Source organism: Falco punctatus (assembly GCF_963210335.1).
Source record: "Falco punctatus genome assembly, chromosome: 2".
In the NCBI taxonomy this organism is placed as follows: Eukaryota; Metazoa; Chordata; class Aves; order Falconiformes; family Falconidae; genus Falco; species Falco punctatus.
Window position 1 is genome coordinate 27,748,771 of NC_137581.1, and position 21,799 is coordinate 27,770,569.

Here is a 21,799-nt window from a genome sequence, read left to right on the forward strand (position 1 = left end):
AGTCTTATAATATCTTACTAAACCACCTATAAACATATAAATAAATGCATACCTTAAAATTTTCCTCTGTCAGTCCTTCCTCAGTTTTGGCATCTCTTATCATTGCTGCAACATATCTCTTAACCAGATTTCTCATAACTTCCTAAAGATATAAAATATTGTGTTAGCTTTCTTGGTATTAGTTACTAAACCTACATTCACCGGGCCTGCTTGGACTTCTTTGTGCTTCAGGTACATGACAAAAAATATACAAACTTTAGGTCTGGTTGAAAATTTGTTTTGCTTTTCAATGGGAAGTGCTGATATTTACTGTCCTGAGAAGGGCTGTATTGGGTCTGACCAAAGGTATGTCTCATGCCAGTAACATGCAGTCTGACAGTGAGCAGCTGCTGATGCCTCATGAGGGGCTTAAGTCTAGTGCAGTTGTCTAATGTTATTTCCAGCTACACTCTCCCAAGCCTCCCGTGATGTGAGATTCAAAGACTTTCTGAATCAGAAATGATAGCTCTAGGTTTAATGGGCTGTGACAGGTTTTCCTATGTGTTTTGGAACTCTGTAAACTTTCAGCATCCACAAATCCTCTGCCAACAAATTCCACAGTATAGCTGGAATAAGAGTCCATTGGGGTTTTATTTTTAACCTGCTCTCTTATAGTTTCCATTGTTATCTTCTACTTCTAAGAATTCTAAAATTATTTAGTTTGGAAGAGATGCCTGGACACATGCTCAGGGCCATGTGCAGTCCAGTGCTGAATATCTCCAAGGGTGAAGATGCTGCAGCCTCTCTGAGCAACTTCTTCCAATTCTTTACTACCCTCACTGTGATGACAATTTTCCTAACAGAATTTCCCTTCCTGCAAATTGTGTCCATTGACTCCTGTTCTTTTGCTGTGCACCTCCAAGAAAAATCTGGCTCCTTCTTATTAACCACACACTATGTTTGTTATTGAAGACAGCAATTAGATCCCCCTTAACCTACTCCAAGCTGAAATCTGAGCTTCTAATTTTATATCAGCCCTCTAACCATCTTGGTGGCCCTTTTCTGGGTTCCTTCCAGGTTGTTAACATCTTCCTTGTAGTGGGGGGCCCAAAACAGGACACGCTGCTCCAGATACAGTCTTACAAGTGTGGGCTGGAGGAGAATAATCACTTCCTTCAAAGTGCTGCCTACAGCCTTATTAATGCAGTGTAGTACGTGTATCTTATTCAGTTTGTGGATAGATGGTAAACAGCTGCTCTGTGTTCACCTTCTCCATGATTTTATAGATCCCTGTTGTACTTCCCACAGCTGTCTCCTTTTCTAGTTGGAAAAGTCCTAGTTTACCTAGTCATTTCCAATATGGAATCCATTAATTACCAAACCTACAAGTGTACACCCATCTTGTTTAAGTAGCAGCCCTTTTAACACAACAAAAATTCAAAATAGATCTGAAAATTATTCCTTGTGCTAGAATAATCTCAAAAAATCAGAGGCTGACACAGGATAGATGGAGAAGAACAGCTTACAGGGGATCTGGACAGAGGAGTTGTTAAGGGATGGGAAGTTCTCATTGGGAGACCAGAGCTGGAGGTATGGAGAGCAGGTTCTGATTGAGCATGTCAGTGCTGCACATATGATCCTGATGAATCCCAGCAGGGAGCTGGGGCTATGTGTTTGCCTTTTTATAGGCAATCCATGTATACAGTGGGTAAAATACTGGTTAGTATATTATTGCTGTTGGAAATACCCTTTTGTACCCCAAAAGCAGACAACTCTACTTCTCAAATGCTGTTTTTTGAACACCAAAAATACTACGCTCACTTGCTGATAATGAAATAAGTATGTATTTTGTGTGTGTGTTCCATTTTTTTTTTCTGCTTTCTCATTAAATCCTTTTTTTTTTTCCCCTCATGAAGACCTTTTAGAGGTATAGAAAAATAATTACCCAAAAAATAAACACGGGCCTGTACCTGGTATTGGTGATGTCTTCTGAGATTGTCAGCTGCTCTCCTCTGAAAAAAAGAAAAGAACAAAAATAATGCATCCCTGTCTGGTAGTAAAATACAGCACGGCAAAACAGCAGGTCTGTGCAATATGTGGTATCTAGCAAGCTGAAAGAGATGGTTCAAAGTCCCTTGAAAAATGGCACTGTTGGAGCAAAGACTGTCATTAACTTTATAGAAGGGAGAATGCTGTTACTGCAAAGGCAAAATGGATTTTCTAGATTTTCGTCAATGTGCTGCTATTGCAGCATTGGCATGGCTGTAATGGTGCAGTCAGGTCTCTGCTTGCAGAACCTCAAAGTCACTGATCTAAAAAAGAAGGTGAATGGATGATGTCACTCACTTGCACAGGCTGAACCGTATTTTACTGAACTGAGAAAAGCTTGGCATAAGTATGGTGTAAGCAAGACACTTGCTATGGCTCCTTATGTCTCGTTTAAAACAGAGCTAACCAAAACCTGTGCTATAAAACCATACTGAAGAGAAAATTTCCTTCTTACGTTTCTGTTAGAAACACTTGGCCACAGAGAGGCATATGGAATAAAGAAACTTAGCTTGCAATACAGAGTTTGGCGTTGATAAGGAGAGAGAGTAAGAAGGCTAGTAACTGAAGAACAGCAAAAAGAAATGTGGTAGGACAAAAGCATGGTACAGGCTTTAAGCAAGTGTTGCATTAGCTCATACTGCCAGTCTAAGGGCTCTCCAGAAGATGATGGGGGGAAAAAAGACCTGACTTAGTCCTCAGATTACTGTTGTCCTCAATAGCATACTGAGTTACATCTCCCTATTCTCTACCTTAAGTATCCCTGACTGGTGGAAGAAACAGAAATACTTAACAGTTTAACTTGGGTTCTTATGTCTGCTGCTGTCGAGAAAAGGTGTCTGACCACTGATTGCATTTATACAAAACAGAACACTTACAGCATCTTAAAACAGCATAAAAGCACATCCAAGGGACTTGTTAAAATTGACCTCCGTTGCGTAATGAGGCAGGTACAGTAGGGTATTCTGTCATCTTTTACTTGAAACTGATTGGCAATTTATGATTATCGATTTCCCTGTACTTGGAATCGGTTTACACTTTAGGGTTGATTTCTTGTTTGTAATTAACTTGAGGGATGCAGTAGCTGTGTGGTTGGGCTGGGTAAAAAATAACAGAAAGGGGAAAGTCACTCATTCCTAGTCACTCTGAACAGCCACTGTGGGGTAGGGCTTTATACATAAGCATCTTATCTTCAGGATTTCTCCAGATCGTGTTTCTGTAGCTATGCCTCATCCAAAGGGAAGATGGAAATTCCTGGTGTTTAAGGGTGGAGGGCCTGGGAAGGCTAATACCCTCCCACCACCGTCTTTAGCCGTTTTTTAGGAAAAAAGGAAAAATAAAAAAATCTGATTTTTCACAACTGACCGCACGATGGAGATGTTTCATTCCCGCTGAGAGAGCACTGGGGGAGCCCGTGGCTAAAAGAGCTCTCAACAACAGATCTGACTCACAGGTAAAGGGAAAAACACTTAAAGAGGTAATTGAAATGCAATTCAGTACAGCTAAAGCAAATAACACCTATAAATAAAATAAATGCTGGTTCTTGTCTAGCAGAATACTTTCTGCTGTTGCTGTCTGCTTTATTTTACAGTGAAACACAAAATAAATGCCTAGGTTTAATTCTGTACTCATAACAAGAAATGGCTGGTGGGGTTTTTTGCAACCGATTCTGAAACTCCCAGAAATGGAGGCTGTGGCTTTTCCAATGCAATGTCAACAAGTGCAATCTGGGATGAATATACGTTTCTTTGTGTAGTAATGTGTCCAGAACAGTTCTACTGCACTTAACTATTTTCAATCCATACCACTGAGAAGCTGAAAGAGAATGCATTTAATTAAAGGCAGAAACATACATACTGCACCGGGAATTATGTGTACACATAACCTATCAAAGTTATTGCCCCCAGAAGTTCTCTATCTCCTGTTCAGATTTAGTCTCCAGTTCATAATTGCATTTTGATTCCTTCTGAAAGCAGAATGGTTTTTTTTGCTTAAATACAACTGAAAATCAAGTTATTCACTATAAATAAAATCACATTAACACGCATATCATCCTTATTTAGTTCTCAGCCAGCCTGTTTTTCTTTACCTGTTCAACCTAATTTGTGCTTGTTCAAAATTTGTTTCAAGTAACCACAGTGTTACGTGCACGAACAAGTGTTGAATGCTATGGCTGACAAAGGGATAAAAGTAAAATCTGACTAAAATTAGCAACAGGGGAAGAAACGCTCATCTGATGACAACATTGTATGAGATCATGAAATTGGAAAGGGATACTTTTATTGTTTTCCAAAGGGGGCACTAATACCCTTTAGGAAGCTTTAATAGTACTTCTGCTAGCAGTGATAATTACTTTGGTTTTTCTGCTTATGCCATGCCTAGTAATTTGCATTGCTTGGAAGAAAAATCTCTTTAGCAGTCAAAAATTTGAGAGTTCCTTTTGAAATGTTTTATCAAATTATATATTTTATAAAGCAGGAATTCAAATTTAATGTCTGCATTTGACCCCAAACTGCTTAGTGATAAAGGTCCAGAAAATGTAAAGATTGTTTGAAGTCATGGGATATACTCCTCATCTTGAATAAACGCATCCCATAAAAAGGGTAAGACCTCATGTGTGTTGACAAAGAGGTTTCCCCATGAGATGGTCCCTGGCTATACAACAAACACTTCAGATTAGTGTTTTCCATTCCAGATTAAAAGTTTATTTCCTTGCTCAACTTTCAATAACACACACTACAGAGAAAATACAAAAGACTTATACTGACTTAGGAGTTGCATCATTTTCCACTTGGAGAGCAAAGAATAGGAGAAGGCGAAGGGAGGCTTGCTTTGCAAATGGTAATAATTATCATTCACGTTGCTTGGAAAAATGGCATAAAAATCTGAATGTCTAGAAAAGAGTTAACTGTTTATCTAAAAATCAGATGCACACACACACAAAAAAAATTACTGAAGATATCCTTGACAATCCTTTCCATTTTCTTCTCTGAAATACTTAAAATTACAAGTAAAACACTTCTTGGTGACTGTTCAGACACAAAGTAGAATGTAATTTTAGGAAATTAGTACAATTGGGGTTTCTTTTCTTACATCCCTTCTTTTTTGAAATAGCAATGGATTTCAGGTGGCTCACAGGAGTCGTTTTAAAACAAACTTCAGATTAATCAACAGAATTACACCACTAATCTGGCTTTTGCAAAAGTGAGCTGACAAAATTAACAGAACTGCTATACATATATATATATATATATATATAAAGAGCAGCACACGCTGTTATTTCAGGGTTTTAAGTGTAGGAGATACTTTGTGATAATAGTTAACGAGCATGCTGCATACCTGGGATCTGTCAAAATGACAGAAAATAAAAATGTGCTGAAATCTGAAAGGTAGAAGGTTTCTGTCTGATTAATAGTAGAGCTGAACTACTAGCAGATCACATGCAAGCATCACGCCCTTCCTTCAGCTGTAGCTGTGGTGAGAGAAGCTGCCACCAGCACGGCTGGGCAGCACGTTGCTTTGGATTAAAAACCTGTCCCTTGAAAAATTGCTCCTTGATTCCACCACCCACTGCTTCAGCTGTCCCACTACAACAAAGGATAGCGGAACCACAGAACTGACTTCCAAGAAGTGAATTAATCAGCTGTCTGCAGAGGCACCTCACTTCCCTGCAGACACTGTTCTTTCCCATAGTAGCTTTGTTATAAGAAGCACTGTAGATGGTCCTCCCAAGTACCCATGCCACACTTCTTTCTACTGACATTTTTCTTCTTTATATGAGCCAGATAAATCCTTTCACCAGCATGTCTGATGTAAACTACCCTGACCCTGACCCTTGCTTTACAAGTTCTGCCTGCATACAGTGAACTTTCAAGTGTACACTATTTATATTTTTACAGTGGATTGGTGGTGACATGTTTAAAACATCCTTGATTCATTCTTAGCTTATGATTCCTGGCTTTTTGGTACTAAGGTTTCTTATGCAGATATCATCCCTGATCCTTGAAAAATGCTGGCTTTAACAAGTCAGCTCCATTCTGTCTATCGTCTGTTCTGCATCCTCCAGCACTGACACAGCCTTTGGATGCACACTATTGCTTTTTCTACTGGAAAACACCATAGTACGTCACCACTGATTAGAGCTTCCTAACATGAAAGATAGCATTTAGAGGTTTCAGAACAAAATGTTTTGAAATCCGAGTTCTGCCTTACAGACAACACGGCATCCATACATCCATATAGCCAATGTCAGAAAATGAGCCTGAAACTGAGTTTTACAGTGTTTTTTCCCCAGTACTGGTCACAGGGAATTATGAGAGTTTATAATGCAGGACTCAATGGAAAGAAGTAGGTCTCCCCAAAGCTTATCTTTGCTGTAGCTCTGAGGCCAAAGTTATTACAGGGGAGATTCCAGTGAGCTGGAATCAGAGAGCTGTCTTCTAAGATCCCCAAACAAAAGGCAAAGAAAACTCTTCATTTCCCTTTGATTGACAGGGCACAGAGGTTCTAAATTTAATTTGTGATGTAATTGGCTGGGACAGTTGAAAAAGTTCTGGGAAGCCAAGGCTGAGCTGTGGGTAATGTGAATAAGTCTTTCAAAACCAGAAAGCAGCACACTCCCCCAGAACAAACTGTGACATCGCCATGGTGTGCCCATTGGTTCTCCAACCACGTAACCTCTTCAGGAAAATCCAGTTAACAGTGTCTGGTTTACATCTACCAGAGCAAATAGAGGCTCTCACACTCTGATGTGTGATTGGGTATGGACAGGTTTTACCAATGTGGAAACTAGAGCACATAGTGCATACCCACACCTTACTCCATGTTGGAGCTTGGGTGCATTACTGGGCCTGGAAATTGCACAATGTTCCAAATTCAGATAGCCCTAATGGGGCTGCTGTTATAGCTGAGGAACTAGCTGAAGAACTTTGTAGCTTTATGAGATGCCCAGATGTGTGGACTGAATATGCCTGGTCAGCCACAGCCACTCATTTTTTCCAGGCAGCTGGAAGTCTTGTTGCCATGATAGCTGCTGGATGGATCCCTCACAGGGGTTCCAGCTGCACTTGCAGCTAAGTACCTACTCTGCAGTGGAAATTAGCAATGGATATGGCACTATTGTCTCACAGTTGTTTTGGATTTCCAGTGTCTCTCATCAAACTCTTTTTTTTTTTTTTTTTTTTAATTTACTCTACAGAAATTAACCAAAACCATCCTACATCTCTCATTCACCTGTGTCCTCCGCTGCCAAATAGTTCTGTAATTAGTGGTTCACACTCAAATCGTAAGGAAGTCAGGTTCAGCTACTTCTCTTATGTTGTCCCAAGAGAGTACCTTTCCCCCCCCAGGGTCTTAATGATTTTGAGATGGAAATCTCTCCTGTCAGAGCTGTTCTGCTTGGGGTAAATAATTAAATATCCACTGGATAATAGAAATGAACCTGGGTCTCCCTTAGCCCAAGCTATTTTCTTTACTTGGTACCTGCTTCTTCTCTTTCCAAACAGAAATTCCATCCTGAAGCTGAAGAGTCTTGAAAAAGGTTTTTGTATTTCTTCCATTAAAAAAAAAAAAAAAATCTATTTGGAAATATTCCTAACCAGCTCAGTGAGAGAGACTCCCTGCCCTTTGACCCTTTGCTGCACCAGTTTTCCAAAACCCAAGATGCTCATTTCTAGATGGTGGTATTTATGTACCTCATCAAGATGTAGCCACAGGACCTGGGGGGTGATCTTTCTGAACCAGTTTCCTCATCATGCCATTCAGCATAGGGCTGAGAGCACCCTGTCTCTTCCTTTATTATTCCACAGAGCCAAGAATGAGTTTAGTCCCAGAGATGCAGTTTGAAAGAAAAAACAAAAAAAAGAAGAAGAAAAAGAAAAAAAATCCCTTACCGTGGATGGGAAGTCTGATAGAAAATATTGTCCAGAATATTTTCTGGAATGTATAAGGGTATTCTGGATCTGATTCAGTCAAACAGGGCTATTGTGTTAACCAGCCCTAGATCCTCAGCTCTACATTGGCATCACACCATTAATTTTAATATCACTCTATCAGTTTACACTAGCTAATCATCCCTACCAAATGTTTAACAAATGCCATGAAGCATTGCCTACTCTCCTCCCCACACACATACGTCACTCTCTTGATTTTCTCTTTCTAACAAAATCTCAGTTTTTCCTTCTGTTGGTCTCTGCATTTTCTTCTTTCCCTTGCTAGGTTACACAGGGATGTTTGAGTCTTGAACTTCTTCACCATTCATGCTAGTTCATGTCTTTTGTTTTTATTTCTATCTAAATCACTGTCTCTCTTCACTTCTTTTCTAATATTAATTCCAATGGGGTTTTTTTCAGTGTTTCTTCCTTCTTTGTATTACTGATTTGTTTCTATGCCATTGTTATGCTTATAAGCTTTCTTTTCTGTCTGTTTCTTTCCTGTCTACAAGTATGACAGTTAAGTGAAGCATATTTTGCTTTCACAATATAGATACTGTCCAACAAGATCAGAATACTGCAATAAGCCTGATTAGAAGCTTTCCACAAAGAGGACAAAATCCACTCGTCAGCTTAGGAACTGTGTATTAGTTTTATATGTCACTCGTCCTCTTTATCATATATCTGTACACCCATGTGAACTTGTTCCTCCAAGTATATCTGGTGATTAAACCAAATGCCAGGATACGGCAGGAGAAAATGTAGGAAAAGCCTATCCTTACTACTCGCTTCCCAAGAAACTGGGGAGAAATACAAAGAAAAGGTTGATAGAATAATGAATCAGCAAAGAATTGTATCATATCCCCTGGCTTCTTTGAAATGAATGGAAGTTTTGCTACCAGGGTCAACAGCATGAGAACTATAAGGCTTTCCTCTTCCCCTTCCCCACGACACTCCCACCCTCTCACTTAATGCTTTGCTACCTGAGTTCCTAAAAGACTTGAAAACATTTATATTCACCAAATCCCTAAGGTATAGGGAAAGCGCCATTATACACATGTAACCCTCAATAGTTTTCTTTATGTTGGAGTTGGCTAATTGCAGTCTAGTTACTGAGGTACTGCTTTGCTCACTATGAGAAATGCATAAATCATAACTAGAAAGATTTCGTTGTTGGTGAGTTAGCTTGTTGCCCAGATATTTGCTCTGACAATGCAGAAAAACTGCTGCTGACAGGTATGTCAACTGGATAAAGCTAGGTGGGACAAATTCAAATCTGCTTTACCCGCTGCAGCTACCAGAGAAAGTCTATGGCCGAGATATTACACAGCCATCTGCTGAAGCCAAGTGCAGGACTATTCTTGCTCCCCTTGGGTGTCTTATCCCCTCTTTTTTCCTAGAAATTTCTCTGCTAATCAACACTGTTAGAACAGGGTACCAATGTGATTCTGAAATGACTTGCAAGCAATTCCAAGTAAATGCTGTTACCTTTCAACAGGTTTTCTTTAATGGGAACAGCTTTTGGTAAGAATGCTTTTAGGGTAAACCCGTTTCATTACATGTAGAGAGAGAGACAGACAGAATATCTCATGATGAATGCTTTATACATAAGCCTGTGGTTCATGATATGTCATTGTGACACTTGAGCTAGAGATCATCAACCACACCTCTGGGACTGGTAGACAAGTATACACATTTGATCTTTTGTATTTGTAATGCTTTTAATCTTTCTTGCATTATTAGTAGATGAAGCACAGTCACAGTGTATATTTTCACTGCACAGGAGTACAATAATGCCTTCTCTTCAGTCAAATACATTGACAGGAATGTAAAAAATAAACACTGCTAGAATTATTCTCTAATTCATGTGCACATTATTTGCCACTTCAGATGCTCTGTAAGGCTGAGATTCATCTATTTAGTGAAGTGGAGGACTACAGGCAGAGCAAAACACAGGACTTACCCCTATTGTTCCAAAGCTCTCAGGCTTTCTTCTAATTTTTTTCTTGCAAAGGTGTCTCCATAACCATCTGATCAGATACCACAGAGATTTTGGGCTTGGTATGACATTAAAAGGAGTGGGCAGAGTTCCTCCTTCTTCAAAGTAACTCATCCAAAGTTTTGTTCGAGCAAACTTCCACTCAATGTCTGCATGATCCTGCACACAAGAAACAACATCAGCACAGATGTTGCTGTAATTAAGAAGATGAAACAAAACTCTACAAAAATCTGAAAACCTAAAACTAGAACAAGCTTGAAATACTAATGAATTTTCTTGTTAAAATACTGGCATCTTCTTTTGACAGGTCTGTATGTAACAAAACAAACCAAAGCAAAGCTGCTTTACTTAGTAAAGAGATGTTAGATACGTACCGTATATATCTACTTTCAACCTTTCTTTCCTTGCTACAGGTTTTTAAATAATTAAAAGTATCTCAAACAACAAAGGATAATTACAAGCAGAAAAATGCTACAGTTCTGGAAGAGTTGTTTTGTTATAATAGCAGCTCATCATTATTCCACACAGATCACATTAATTACTCCGCTCTGTCGCAGCTTCAACAAGTCTGTAAGTCTCATGCACTCTCTTAGTAATTGCCATCCCCAAAAATTCACAGACAGTTTATCCAACAAATCATGAGGCTACTTAAAATTGTTGAGTCAAGTACCTTGTTTTTCCTACTACTTCAGTATTATATATTTGGAATAGGTTGTAGTGGGTTTTGTGTGGGCTATTTTGTTTGGTTGATTGGGGGTTTTTTATTTATTTTTTTGGGGGATTCTATATAATATTGTATAAATTTGAAAAGTTTTGGGGAAAAAAATCAAAACTAAAGTCCATGGAAAGATTGCTAAATCCTAGCAGCTGAACAAGAAGTTTAAATCACTAATATTAGATTTGGACAACAAATATAGTAGCCAAGAATTTAAACTACAGGTCTAGCCCTAGCCTTTAATATTCAGTCAGATATACAGTAATCGAACCAGTTATTTAGAAGTTGTAGTAGGAAAAGTATTCTACCTGCAGTATTTTTGATGAATGCTAGTATGTTGTGATATTTGTGTGCTAGACTTGGCCAGCTAGCGTTGTCATGTAGTCAGTATTTCTTTTGTGGGAAAACTTGTAACTTCTAGATTAGAAAAAAGGTACATTTTAAAGTCTTAAGGCTGTGACGCTTTCTTTGGTTTGTTTGCTTTCTGCATGATCATATTTGAATTATCATATGATGAATCAGTGTTTATTTTCATTAGCCTCCTTAATAGACAGATGAGAAATAAAAATAACCCAATAGCTCTTATAAGGATAAAGACAGTTTTCATTAAAGGAGAAAACACTACACTGCTGAATGAGAAGCCATAACCTTTTGTTGGAACTGCTAATGAGTCCAAAATTGTCCATGAAATATGGGCATCCAATTTCTATTAACTGTATATTCACACTACACAAAAATCTAAAAGTAACAGCCTTTTGAAGGTTAATAATTATAATTATTAAAAATAAAGCAGAGGCAGAACAATCTTTGGCAGAGTCTCTTTCTCAGAAGAGGTCCTGGAACAGTGCAGCTTGGGAAGGACCGTGGCCCATACCACTTGCCAGCAGCTTCAGGACACCCTTCCCAACCCACAAGCTGGCTTCTGCAACAGAGTCCTCATTCAAAGCTGTGGGGAAATTCCCCTTTGCCCAGTACAGCTGGGCCTGGTTTCTGGGTCCTTCCAGAAAAGTGCAAAAAAATTAGAACGAATCACTGAATTTGTCCCAATATCCTGTCTGTAAAAAATATTTACTGCCAGAAAAATGGGATATAGGAACAGACAGAACGTATGTATAATAAATTATTTAAGGATAAGCAACAACTTACAGCAATGAGTTGGTAAGAATTATTCATCATGGCTATTAGCATGTTGAGCAGAACAACCAGAGATATTACATTATAGGTACCAAACATGGTGGCCCCAACAAATTCAGTAAATTCATGCCTTGCTTTCACATTGGTCACATAGAGATTGATGAGTCCAAATATAGACCAGAATAATGATTGCAGCGTTTCAAATAATCTGAAAGACAGAACCCAAAGGGAATAGCTGTATAATAACAATACATGTACTTTTCAGATTGTTGTTTTTTTTCCCCAAACACACAAAAGCGCTTGACTTGATTGAGATGAATGATACTTACCACAATATAGGCAACAAATATGGAATATATTTCTAGGGAAACAGTGGCTTAATGTTTCAGATCTGAGGCTCTAGATATAGAATACTGAATCTATAAATAAGCCTGAGAATAAAAGGCCGGTTTTGTTTAAACTTCTGCGGCATAAATATAGTTTTAGAGAATTTATTTCAGACACCTGCCTTTGAAGTATTTTGACCCTTTGTCTTGACTGTAGAAGGTAGAATAAGGATCCAAATGTAACTCAGTGATGGTGTTTCAACCGAAGAGTTTCTTGACAATAATTGCAGTGAGTTTCCTCCATGGCCTCTCTCCTACTCCTTCACCCTGACACCAGAAACAGGTTACCCAGACAAGATGAGTGGGCCACCAGTGCTGTCCCCCCTGCACCTGGAGCAGGGAAGCTGCTGAACTGTGGGGACTTGTACCACTATGGGCAGTCCTGCACTCTGGGGCCTGTTGTTCAGAACTGGACCAAACTTAACCCTTCAGACCCTTTCCTACCATGCAGCATCATCTGTGAAACATAACTGTGACACAGAATCCAGTACAGTGCTGTCCTGCAGAGATACCTGGGAGGGCAGTGTGTTTGTACTTATGGAAATTCTAGATCCTGAATCCCTGCTTCGGTAATAGAGTGTATACGAGTGGTAAAGGGTCTGGAGTCTCTTGCATGGTTTACACTTGTCTGAGCAAAAATTGAACAACTACTATTCTCCCCTGCTCACAGTTGCAGAACAAACTCACAAGGCACCACAGTTTGCCTTGACACCATCTTCTGGCACTAGTACTAGTAGATGAATAACATCGCTTCCCTCAATGTTCCACTCAGAAAAATTTCTCTATGCTTTTCTGTTCAGATCACACAAAGTTTAGACCTGCATAAGATGCCATTAATATGCAAGATAAATATGCTGTGTCTGAGCAAAGTTACTTGATTAAGATGATATAAAAGGTGTTGTTTATTTACGTTAAGAAGGAAGCCATTGGTAATAAATGTGTTTTAAAAACAGCCTAGATACGATTCATAGAAGGTAATATGGAACAGGTATTTATAGTAGACGTTTGGTTCAGAATGCAAGTTGAAAGATGAAAGAATTAGTATTCCTTTGGTAGTGTTTTGGTACGATAGAGGAACTACAGAACAGAGTGAAGTAAAACTGATTTTTAAGTGAAAGAAAAAAAACCAACTTTAAAACAGAAATTAGAATATATTCTTTGATTGTGTAAAGTAGACTCAGGGTCAGTAGAAGCTTGGACTGAATGTTTTTTCCTGCCTCAGCTATCACATTTAAAAGGATTCTTCATGCTTTAGAACATCAAACTTAATGCTCACAAGTAGACATGGAAGAAATGCAGAGCAACAGCTGCCTGCATAAGCGAGCTCTGATCTGGTGACCTTTTTCCCCTTAATTCTAAATATGTACTTTCTAATGTCGTACTATCTCCCCCTCCTCTTTATCTTTTGATCTTTTGACTTATCTTGAATTGTACAGACTTCACTGTGGCATGGGTTGAACATTATTACAGAGTGATGTAATGGTGGGGGGGGTTGGTTTTTTGTTATTAGGATAACTTTAGATGTGTCTGTCAGGACACCACCATAATACCAATAGAAAATAGACAGTCTTTCCCCTGTAAACAACATCTAAGTGATTAAAATACTGTGGGCAGAAGGGGAAGATAGAAATAGATCAGCCACTTACGTTGAAAATGCATTATTCTGCTTTTCACATCGTATTCCTTTGCAGTTGCCGGGTTCGTTTGTCTCATAGTAGAAGTACAGCTGGTTCAATCCATTTGCAAAAGCTAGCAGCACAAGGCAGTATATGAAGAGAAACTTCAAAATATCCAGCAACATTCTTCCTAGAGATATCTGCAGAGGTCCCAGGTGAGAATTTGCAGTGAATAATGAGATCAAGCGTAGGGAGCTAAAGATGTTTGCAATTGCAAACAGGGCCTCAGCCACCAGGGTTGGATGCCACATGTCCCAGCTCTCCCGTGGAACTAACCCACTATACTGAAAACAAGCAGAAGGGAAGAAATTACTTCTCTATCTTTATGCACAAACAAGTATGTCAGTTTCTTTATAAGCTGTTCAATTAATTTTCTGATAATACAATGAAACTAAATACCTTTCAGAAAGCAACATGTCTTCAAAAGAGCTTCTTATTTTAGGAAAACAAAAAATGACCAACACCCATGTACTTGTCCTTCATTTTTATCTGCAGAATGGTCTACACTTTCCAGTTTTTCACCTGTTTTTTTTTTTTTATTTGCCTTTAATTTTCACAGTAGCAAAAGCAAGTCTAACAATTCTGACAGAGGAAAAGGAACAGTTTTGAACACCTGGGTTCTTAGAATTATAGAAACTTTCATCTGTAAAATCAGGTAAGTTATTTCTTTGGAGAACAGTGTGGATATGACAATGATGGACAGAAACACACAAGAACTTTGGCAAGTTGGAAGAAAACATTTAATTAAGGAATAAGTATATTACTTAATCATTAACATAGGACCAATGATGAAAAAACTGTTTATAAATGAACCATGGCAAACTGCTTGTGTGTCTCATTATTAAAGTCTGATCCATGGAACTGTGACTCTCCACTGTTTCAGCTCTACCAAAAAATTCCTTGAAGATGAAAGATGTTACTTTGAACTAAGGTTTAACTACCGTGGCAGACTCATTACTATTTCTTTGGTCTCATTTATCTGTTTTACAGAATTTATTAGAGGACAGAATGTATGCTATGAGGCACTCTAAAATGATGGGGTAATATAATATGAAGCAGATTTCAAAGAGGGACTGTGGTGCAGTCTGTATTTACCTACTGTGGGACACCCAGATGCATCCTTCAGAGCTGCTGATTACACCCTCAATAGCCAGGAAAGGGGCTCTTCTGTGTCGCTGGGGCCAGATGAAACACCATAGCTAGGCACCACAACATTTCCACATGACTCTCATGCCCAAAAGATGACTGCTGTCAGAGTGGTTTGAGACCACCTGAGGAATCTGAACTGACACGAGCCTATGGGACCCAATGAGCCATTCCCAGAGTTGTGAGGGAAATGGCTGATGTAGTTGCCAAGCCAGTCTCCATGCTAATTGAAAAGTCATGGCAGTCAGGTGAAGTCCCCAGTGAGTGGAAAAAGGGAAACGCTGCACCCATTTGTAAAAAGGGTAGAAGGGAGGACCCTGGGAACTGCCGACCTGTCAGTCTCGCCTCTGTGCCTGGGAAGCTCGTGGAACAGATCCTCCTAGAAGCTATTCTAAGGCACATGGAAGACAAGGAGGTGATTTCAGACAACCAATATGGTTCCACCAAGAGCAATTCCTGTGTGACCCAACGTAGTGGCCTTCTATGATAGAGTGACTACACCAGTGGAACAGGGAAGAGCTATGGATGTCATCTATCTGGACTTCTGTAAGGCCTGTGACATGGCCCCCCACAAATGGAATTGGCTGGATGGTTGAATCCAGAGTAGTGGTCCCCAGCTCAATGTCTGGATGAAGATCAGTGACAAGCGGTGTCCCTCAGTGTAGAGGAATGAAGGCAGTGGGATGATTGGCATTGATGGTATACAGCTGTGGCCTTGCTGTGGAGGCAGTGGGTTGATTGACATGGACAATGTGCAGCTGTAGCTCGTTCCCACTAAGTAGTTAAATAGCCCTAAGGATTGTTGAGGAGAAAAGAGAGAGGGAGGAGTGAGGAGCAGTGTGATGGGGCCTCTGGAGGAAGGAGATGCAGATAGACAGTAGACTCTGACTGATGGTAAAGGCCTTGTTACAGCCTACTAGTTTGTTTGTGTGTGCTGCAACACCTCAGGGGTCTACATTGGGGCCAGTACTGTTTAATATCTTCATCAATGACATAGACAGTGGGATCAAGTTTACCTTTAGCAAGTTTGTAGATGGCACTGAGCTGAGTGGTGTGGTTGACACATCTGAGGAATGAGATGCCATACAGAGGGACCTGGACAACCTTGAGAAGTGTGTCCATGTGACCTTCATGAGGTTCAACAAGGCCAAGAACCTGGGTCAGGGCAATCCCCAATATCAGTACAGGTTGGGGTGTGAAGGGATTGACAGAAGTCTTGCTGAGGAGGACTTGGGGATGTTGGTGGATCAAAACCTGGACATGACCTGGCAATGTGCACTTGTAGCCCAGAAGGCCAACTGTATCCTGGGCTGCATCAAAAGAAGCATGGCCAGCAGGCCCAAGGATGTGATTCTGCGCCTCCACTCCAGTGAGACCCCACCTGGAGTACTGCATTCGGCTTTGGAGTCCTCAGCACAGGAAAGACATGGACCTGAGGGCCACAAAAATCATCAGAGAGATGGAAGACTTCTCCTGTGAAGAAAGGCTGAGAGGGTTGAAGTTCTTCAGCTTGAAGAAGAGAAGGCTCTGAGGAGGCTTTATTACAGCCTTTCAGTACCTAAAGGGGGCTTATAAGAAAGATGAGGATAGACTTTCGAATAGAGCTTGCTGCAATAGGACAGGGTGTGATGGTTCTAAAGTAAAAGAGAGTTGATTTAGACTAGCTATAAGGAAGAATTTTTTTTATGATGAAGGTGGTGAAAAACTAGCACAGGTTGCCCAGAGAGGTGGTAGATGCCCCATCCCTGGAAACACTTAAGGTCAGGTTGGACAGGGCTCCGAGCAACCTGATCTAGTTGGAGATGTCCTTTCTCGTTGCAGGGGGGGTGGACTAGATGAGAATTAAAGGTCCCTTCCAACCCAAATCATTCTATGATTCAAATTGCAGATGGGAACTGAGTATTGTCTTGGACAGTGCTAGTTGGCACAGGACCCCACCATCCTACCGCTGCTCTAACTGACTGGTAGTGTAAGTCAGACAGTCCCAGTGCCTGACTGCCATCCCTGGCACAGTTTTATTTACTTATGTACAAGCAGCAATAGCATCTGACAGTCTTGTGGATTTGGGGATGAGAACTGCAAAACTGGAGAACAGTAGTCCGCTGCAGAGTTAAGAATTATTCAGCCTTACATTTCAACCACCACTGATAATTGCTGTTTAGAGTAGGGACCTGAATCCAGACCTGCTGGAGTCATAGCTCAGTACTCTTTTCATTAGACTATCCTCTCCCTAATGATCATGCTGTAAAATCAAGTCTTATTGCATTTGACATTGTAGCTCCAAGATAGATGCTATTCTGCCTCATCCACTACTACCCTTCAGTCCAGTTCTGACTGATTCAAGATCGGTGATGAAGTAACAGGCAGTAGAAAACAGAACTGAGTTACTAGAGACATCAGCTAAGAGATAAAAGCAAGAAGAAAATAAAGCAGAATTTTCAATTTTTATTGAGAAAAGAGAGACGAGAACTCAGCATGTTTTCTATAATGCCTTTCTTTGAATAATATGACACAGGATTTGACTGAATTCTGATGGAACTGTAAAACCTTGGTATGTAAAAACTTGCACCTGTTAAATAACTAGGGACAATTGTCAGTACAAGCAAAGACTAGACGCTGAACAGTGCACTAGATGCTCAGATTACAGAAAAATACACAAGGTGTGTTGGGGGAATAAGGGAAAAATATACATGAAAAAATTTAAAGAAGATATTTGAAACCAGGAATAGATTGAGTTTTTGTTAGAGAATCAAAAGTATCCAACTGCAGATATATTTTAGATGAACCAAGTAGTGGCAGATTCCAAGGAAGTTAAACAAGCAGGAGAGGAAAACATGGAACTAGAGGACGCTGAATAAGGATAGCATATGATATACTAAAAGAGCAAGAATAAAGTTAAACCAGCCAGGTGTGGACAGCCACATCTGTGCTCTGTCCCCTTCTCTCACAGTCCACAAAGAAAAATGGGCATTTCTAGTATATTAGGGAAGCAGATATCCCAAACAGGTCAGATGTGTTGCTCTTTAACTTTCTCTGTTTCTTCTCATTGATTACTGGAGTAGGGAAGAGGCTATCTTATAGTTGTAGTCTGACAAGATGTATACAATGTCACCTTTTCTAGAAGAGATGAGGTTAAGGAGAAAGGTGAGAAGAAAGGAATTTATCTATGATGTTCTGGACTGAGACACAAAACTGGTGCATTAAAACAGTCAGAAAAGATAAATGACCCCTTATTTATAAAAGGGAAATCAAAGGCACACGGTATTTCAGCTTAACTGACTGTGCCTTTCTGGGGCCCAAGTGCTTGCTGCATGTTTAGATACAATGCAAAAAAAAGTCATGATTGTAAGTAGAAATTGATGGCTGTTATTTCAGTTTTGAAGAGATGTGATTTAAGAGACTGGAAATACTTGGCTTAAAAATAGTGAGAAAAGTGAAGGCCAGAGAAGCAATTCTGGAAATTATCTGTGAAACATAATAGCTGAAAGAAGGCAGCAGAGGGTTCTGACAACAAAACTGATTTGACTAACTAGAGGATGCTGAAAAAGAAATCTAGAAATATTGAAGAACAACCAGCAGAACAAAGAAGCTTACGTGTTAGAAGGAGAAGAAAGCAGAGGCACAAAAAGACTAGGCATATTAAAAACAGAAACATTGAAAATATGAAAAAAAGAAAAACTGTATTTTAGGAAAAAACAACCCCAAACATGCAGAACTGAAGCATTTGTTCTCTCACTCATTCTTGTTGATGTTCTTATGTTCTATACAGAATAAATAAATGGTTATTGTTCTAGGGAATGGAAAATGGTAAGAGCAAATATAGCAACACTGAGCTTTTTGTAAACCATGATGTTGATACTTAGTACTTCTTTTATTATTTTGTGACCCTGAGGAATTTCTCTCCCCACTTCAAATGCAAACACAACTTATTGACTTGTAACATGCTAGCCATCACCCAACATGATTAAATGATACCTATCATTGGCTTGTCAGTTGAATGAAATGTACATGGCACATCAATGGAATGTTAAGAAGATCAGAAAACAAACTGAGCAGCATATAAACAGTAGAGTTTCAAGGCAAATATATGATGATTGTGCGATATCACCCAGGGAATACAAGATAATAATTCTTGATCCTTACTCAAAGGAATTCAAATGCAAATCTAGTATCAGAACCATTTGTGAGGAAAAAAGCTGAGCGATCAGTTTTCCCATGAAAACAAAAGTCACTAACTGTAGAACTCATGAAAGCAACAAGAAAGATCAAACAGACATGTAGATCAGGCTACCTGAATGTTTAATGGACTGCTGGACCTTGGTCAAATGTGACCCTCTTTTTTTCTGATAACAAAAGAAAGGTTAAATAATACCCATTTCAGCAAAAGTACTTTAAATCCTTTCCTGAAAGGTCATATGCAAATGTGAACTCCTCCTATTTTAAAATGTATGTCCCAATCTTTGCATACATTATACTGAATTTCAGAACAGCAGTAGGAAAGGGGGGGGGGGGGGGGGGGGGGCGGGGCTGATCTAGCAAAGAGCTTTAAAACAGTAATTACACTTGGGAATTGAGTCCATAATTTTGGGGGGAGGGTTGTGCACTAATACTCCTACGTAAATGGACATTTTGTCTGTAAATCTGGTGAAACATCAATCAAAAACACTTTACAATGTAAACATATAAGACAATATTTGCTCCTGCAGAATTGGTGCCAGAAGAGAAATATAAACTTATTTACTACTGAACAGAGTATATCTGACACAGTGATCACTAAGGCAGTAAATATTAAGACAAACAATGTATTTTTAGTTATTTTTCAGAGTTCTTGCCTTGAATAGGAACCTTTTTACTAGCTTTTCATGTCAGTGGCTGAGACACATAATCAGTAATATGAACTTCCATGCAGTTTCTAGCAGAACTGGGAACAAGCTGCACTAGGTCAAATGCTCAGGTTTAAGAAATATTTAAGATAAAGCAAGCAGGGTCTGCATATAAGTTGGCACTTCACCTAACTTTATGCAATAGTACAAATTAAATTATCTTCCAAAACCATAAAAAGAACCATTTCTCTTAAAGCACGAGATGTCTATTTATATCTACAACCCTCCATCAAAACAGATGTGTTGCTTAAAATCTGTTATCTTGTACTCTCATTAAACGTGTCAATGCACTATTTTTAATATTATTTATTGGGGAGAAAGTATTTTCAGTGGATATACTGGATAATTTAAAAAGACCTCACAAGCTGATATACAATCAGAGACAAAAAGCATAGCCCTTTGAAAAACACGAGATGTACTCATTTTATTTGAATACTGGCAATGAAACAGGTAACTGAATTATCTTAGCAGTTCTCGCATCCTGAAATTACACTTTTTTGGTGTATTTTACATTATTCCACCAGCTGCTGCAAATAATATCCATCTGCTCAACCACTGTGTCAGTCGGAGAGCCTTGAATGGGCAATATACACTATGTTTTTCTCTGGGAACATTTATCATACAAGAGAGTAGTATGAGGGCACTCTCATAGTTTTATTCAAGGGAGTTGGTAAAAATGTTTAATTAGGTATATTTAGCTGTTTTATAGAAGGTAGAATACCTCTAAGAAGTGCATTTATATATTTGAATTAATAAATACAGAAAAGCTCTTTCAGAAAAAAAAATGTCTTGCAAGGTTTAGAAAATAAAAATAAAAGCTTTACATCAAAACACTGGTTACATTTGGCATTCTCTCAATCTCATCTGGGATAGAGGTGGGGAATTCTGTTGTAGGTATTTGAAGAAAATGTGGCTGGATATTAAATGACACTTGTATTAGTCTCTTTATTACCTCATCATGTGTTTCAATTGACTACCAGAACTGAGGCTCTTTTAAGGAACAAAAAAGTATTTGGGTGCAACATTGCACACACAGTAAAAATATAGTATCTGCAGAACCAAAGATAGTGCTTTATGCACTGTGTTGATTATGATTGGCATGCAAGCACTAATTCAGAGAGTAATGGATGCATATTATCCCAGATACTGTCACCTTGGAATCTAATTACCATAAGCAGAAGCTGTCTGGGAGATGAAATGTCTTCTAACTAATATTATTCTAAAGTGAATAATTGGCCATCTCAAATGCTTTGGAAACATGCATTTTCCATGAACTGTTTGCCTTGATACATGGGATGCTGAAATGACAATTTTCTGGTCACTTTATGATAAGGCACCCTTGTGTGTAAAAAGGCATTTCATCAGCTTTAAATGACAGCTCTCCTCACGCTTGTGAGCAGCTTGCTCTTTCAGGCAACAGCTTCTAATTTCTTTGAGTGAGAACACTTCCAAAGGATTGCAGCCAGAGAACCAGCACGCCAGAAAACTTTTGTCACAGGAAGACGCTGATGTCAACAGATCACAGGTCTTTGGTCACCCCTGCCCCTGACTGGCTGACATGTGGGCACTTGTGAAGAGACACAAGATGATATAAATCAGAGATTCCTATGTTCCTCTATACTTATGGCAGGGCTGCAGCAGGAACAGCTGCTGTTTGAGGGTAAGGGAGCTGTAACCAGCTACTTGATGGCTGTATCCTCTTCTTTCTCCAGCCAAAAGATCCTTGGCTGGGGAGAGACTTCTTCCATACACGCAGAGTAGCTGGTGGCAGGGAATTTGAAACAGCTGAAATACAGTGCTGATCACAATGGCCAGTAAAAATGGGCTTGTTAACTTTACTTGGATGTGATAAGATCCATGACAGATGCTAAGATGCTTTAGTTTCCTTTCAGATGTGGTTTCCTT

General features: G+C 39.3%; 1 protein-coding gene across 1 annotated transcript in view; it reads right to left on the reverse strand.

Moving 5' to 3' along the window:
- TRPC4 (transient receptor potential cation channel subfamily C member 4) overlaps window positions 1–21,799 on the reverse strand; it is a 165,088-nt gene that overhangs the window by 6,542 nt on the left and 136,747 nt on the right. Inside the window, exons 6-10 of the mRNA XM_080377165.1 lie at window positions 13,836–14,149; window positions 11,816–12,011; window positions 9,919–10,113; window positions 1,950–1,991; window positions 53–142 (exon numbers count right to left, since the gene is read on the reverse strand). Coding sequence (XP_080233291.1) covers window positions 53–142; window positions 1,950–1,991; window positions 9,919–10,113; window positions 11,816–12,011; window positions 13,836–14,149 — 837 coding nt within the window. The remainder of the gene's footprint in view (window positions 1–52; window positions 143–1,949; window positions 1,992–9,918; window positions 10,114–11,815; window positions 12,012–13,835; window positions 14,150–21,799) is intronic.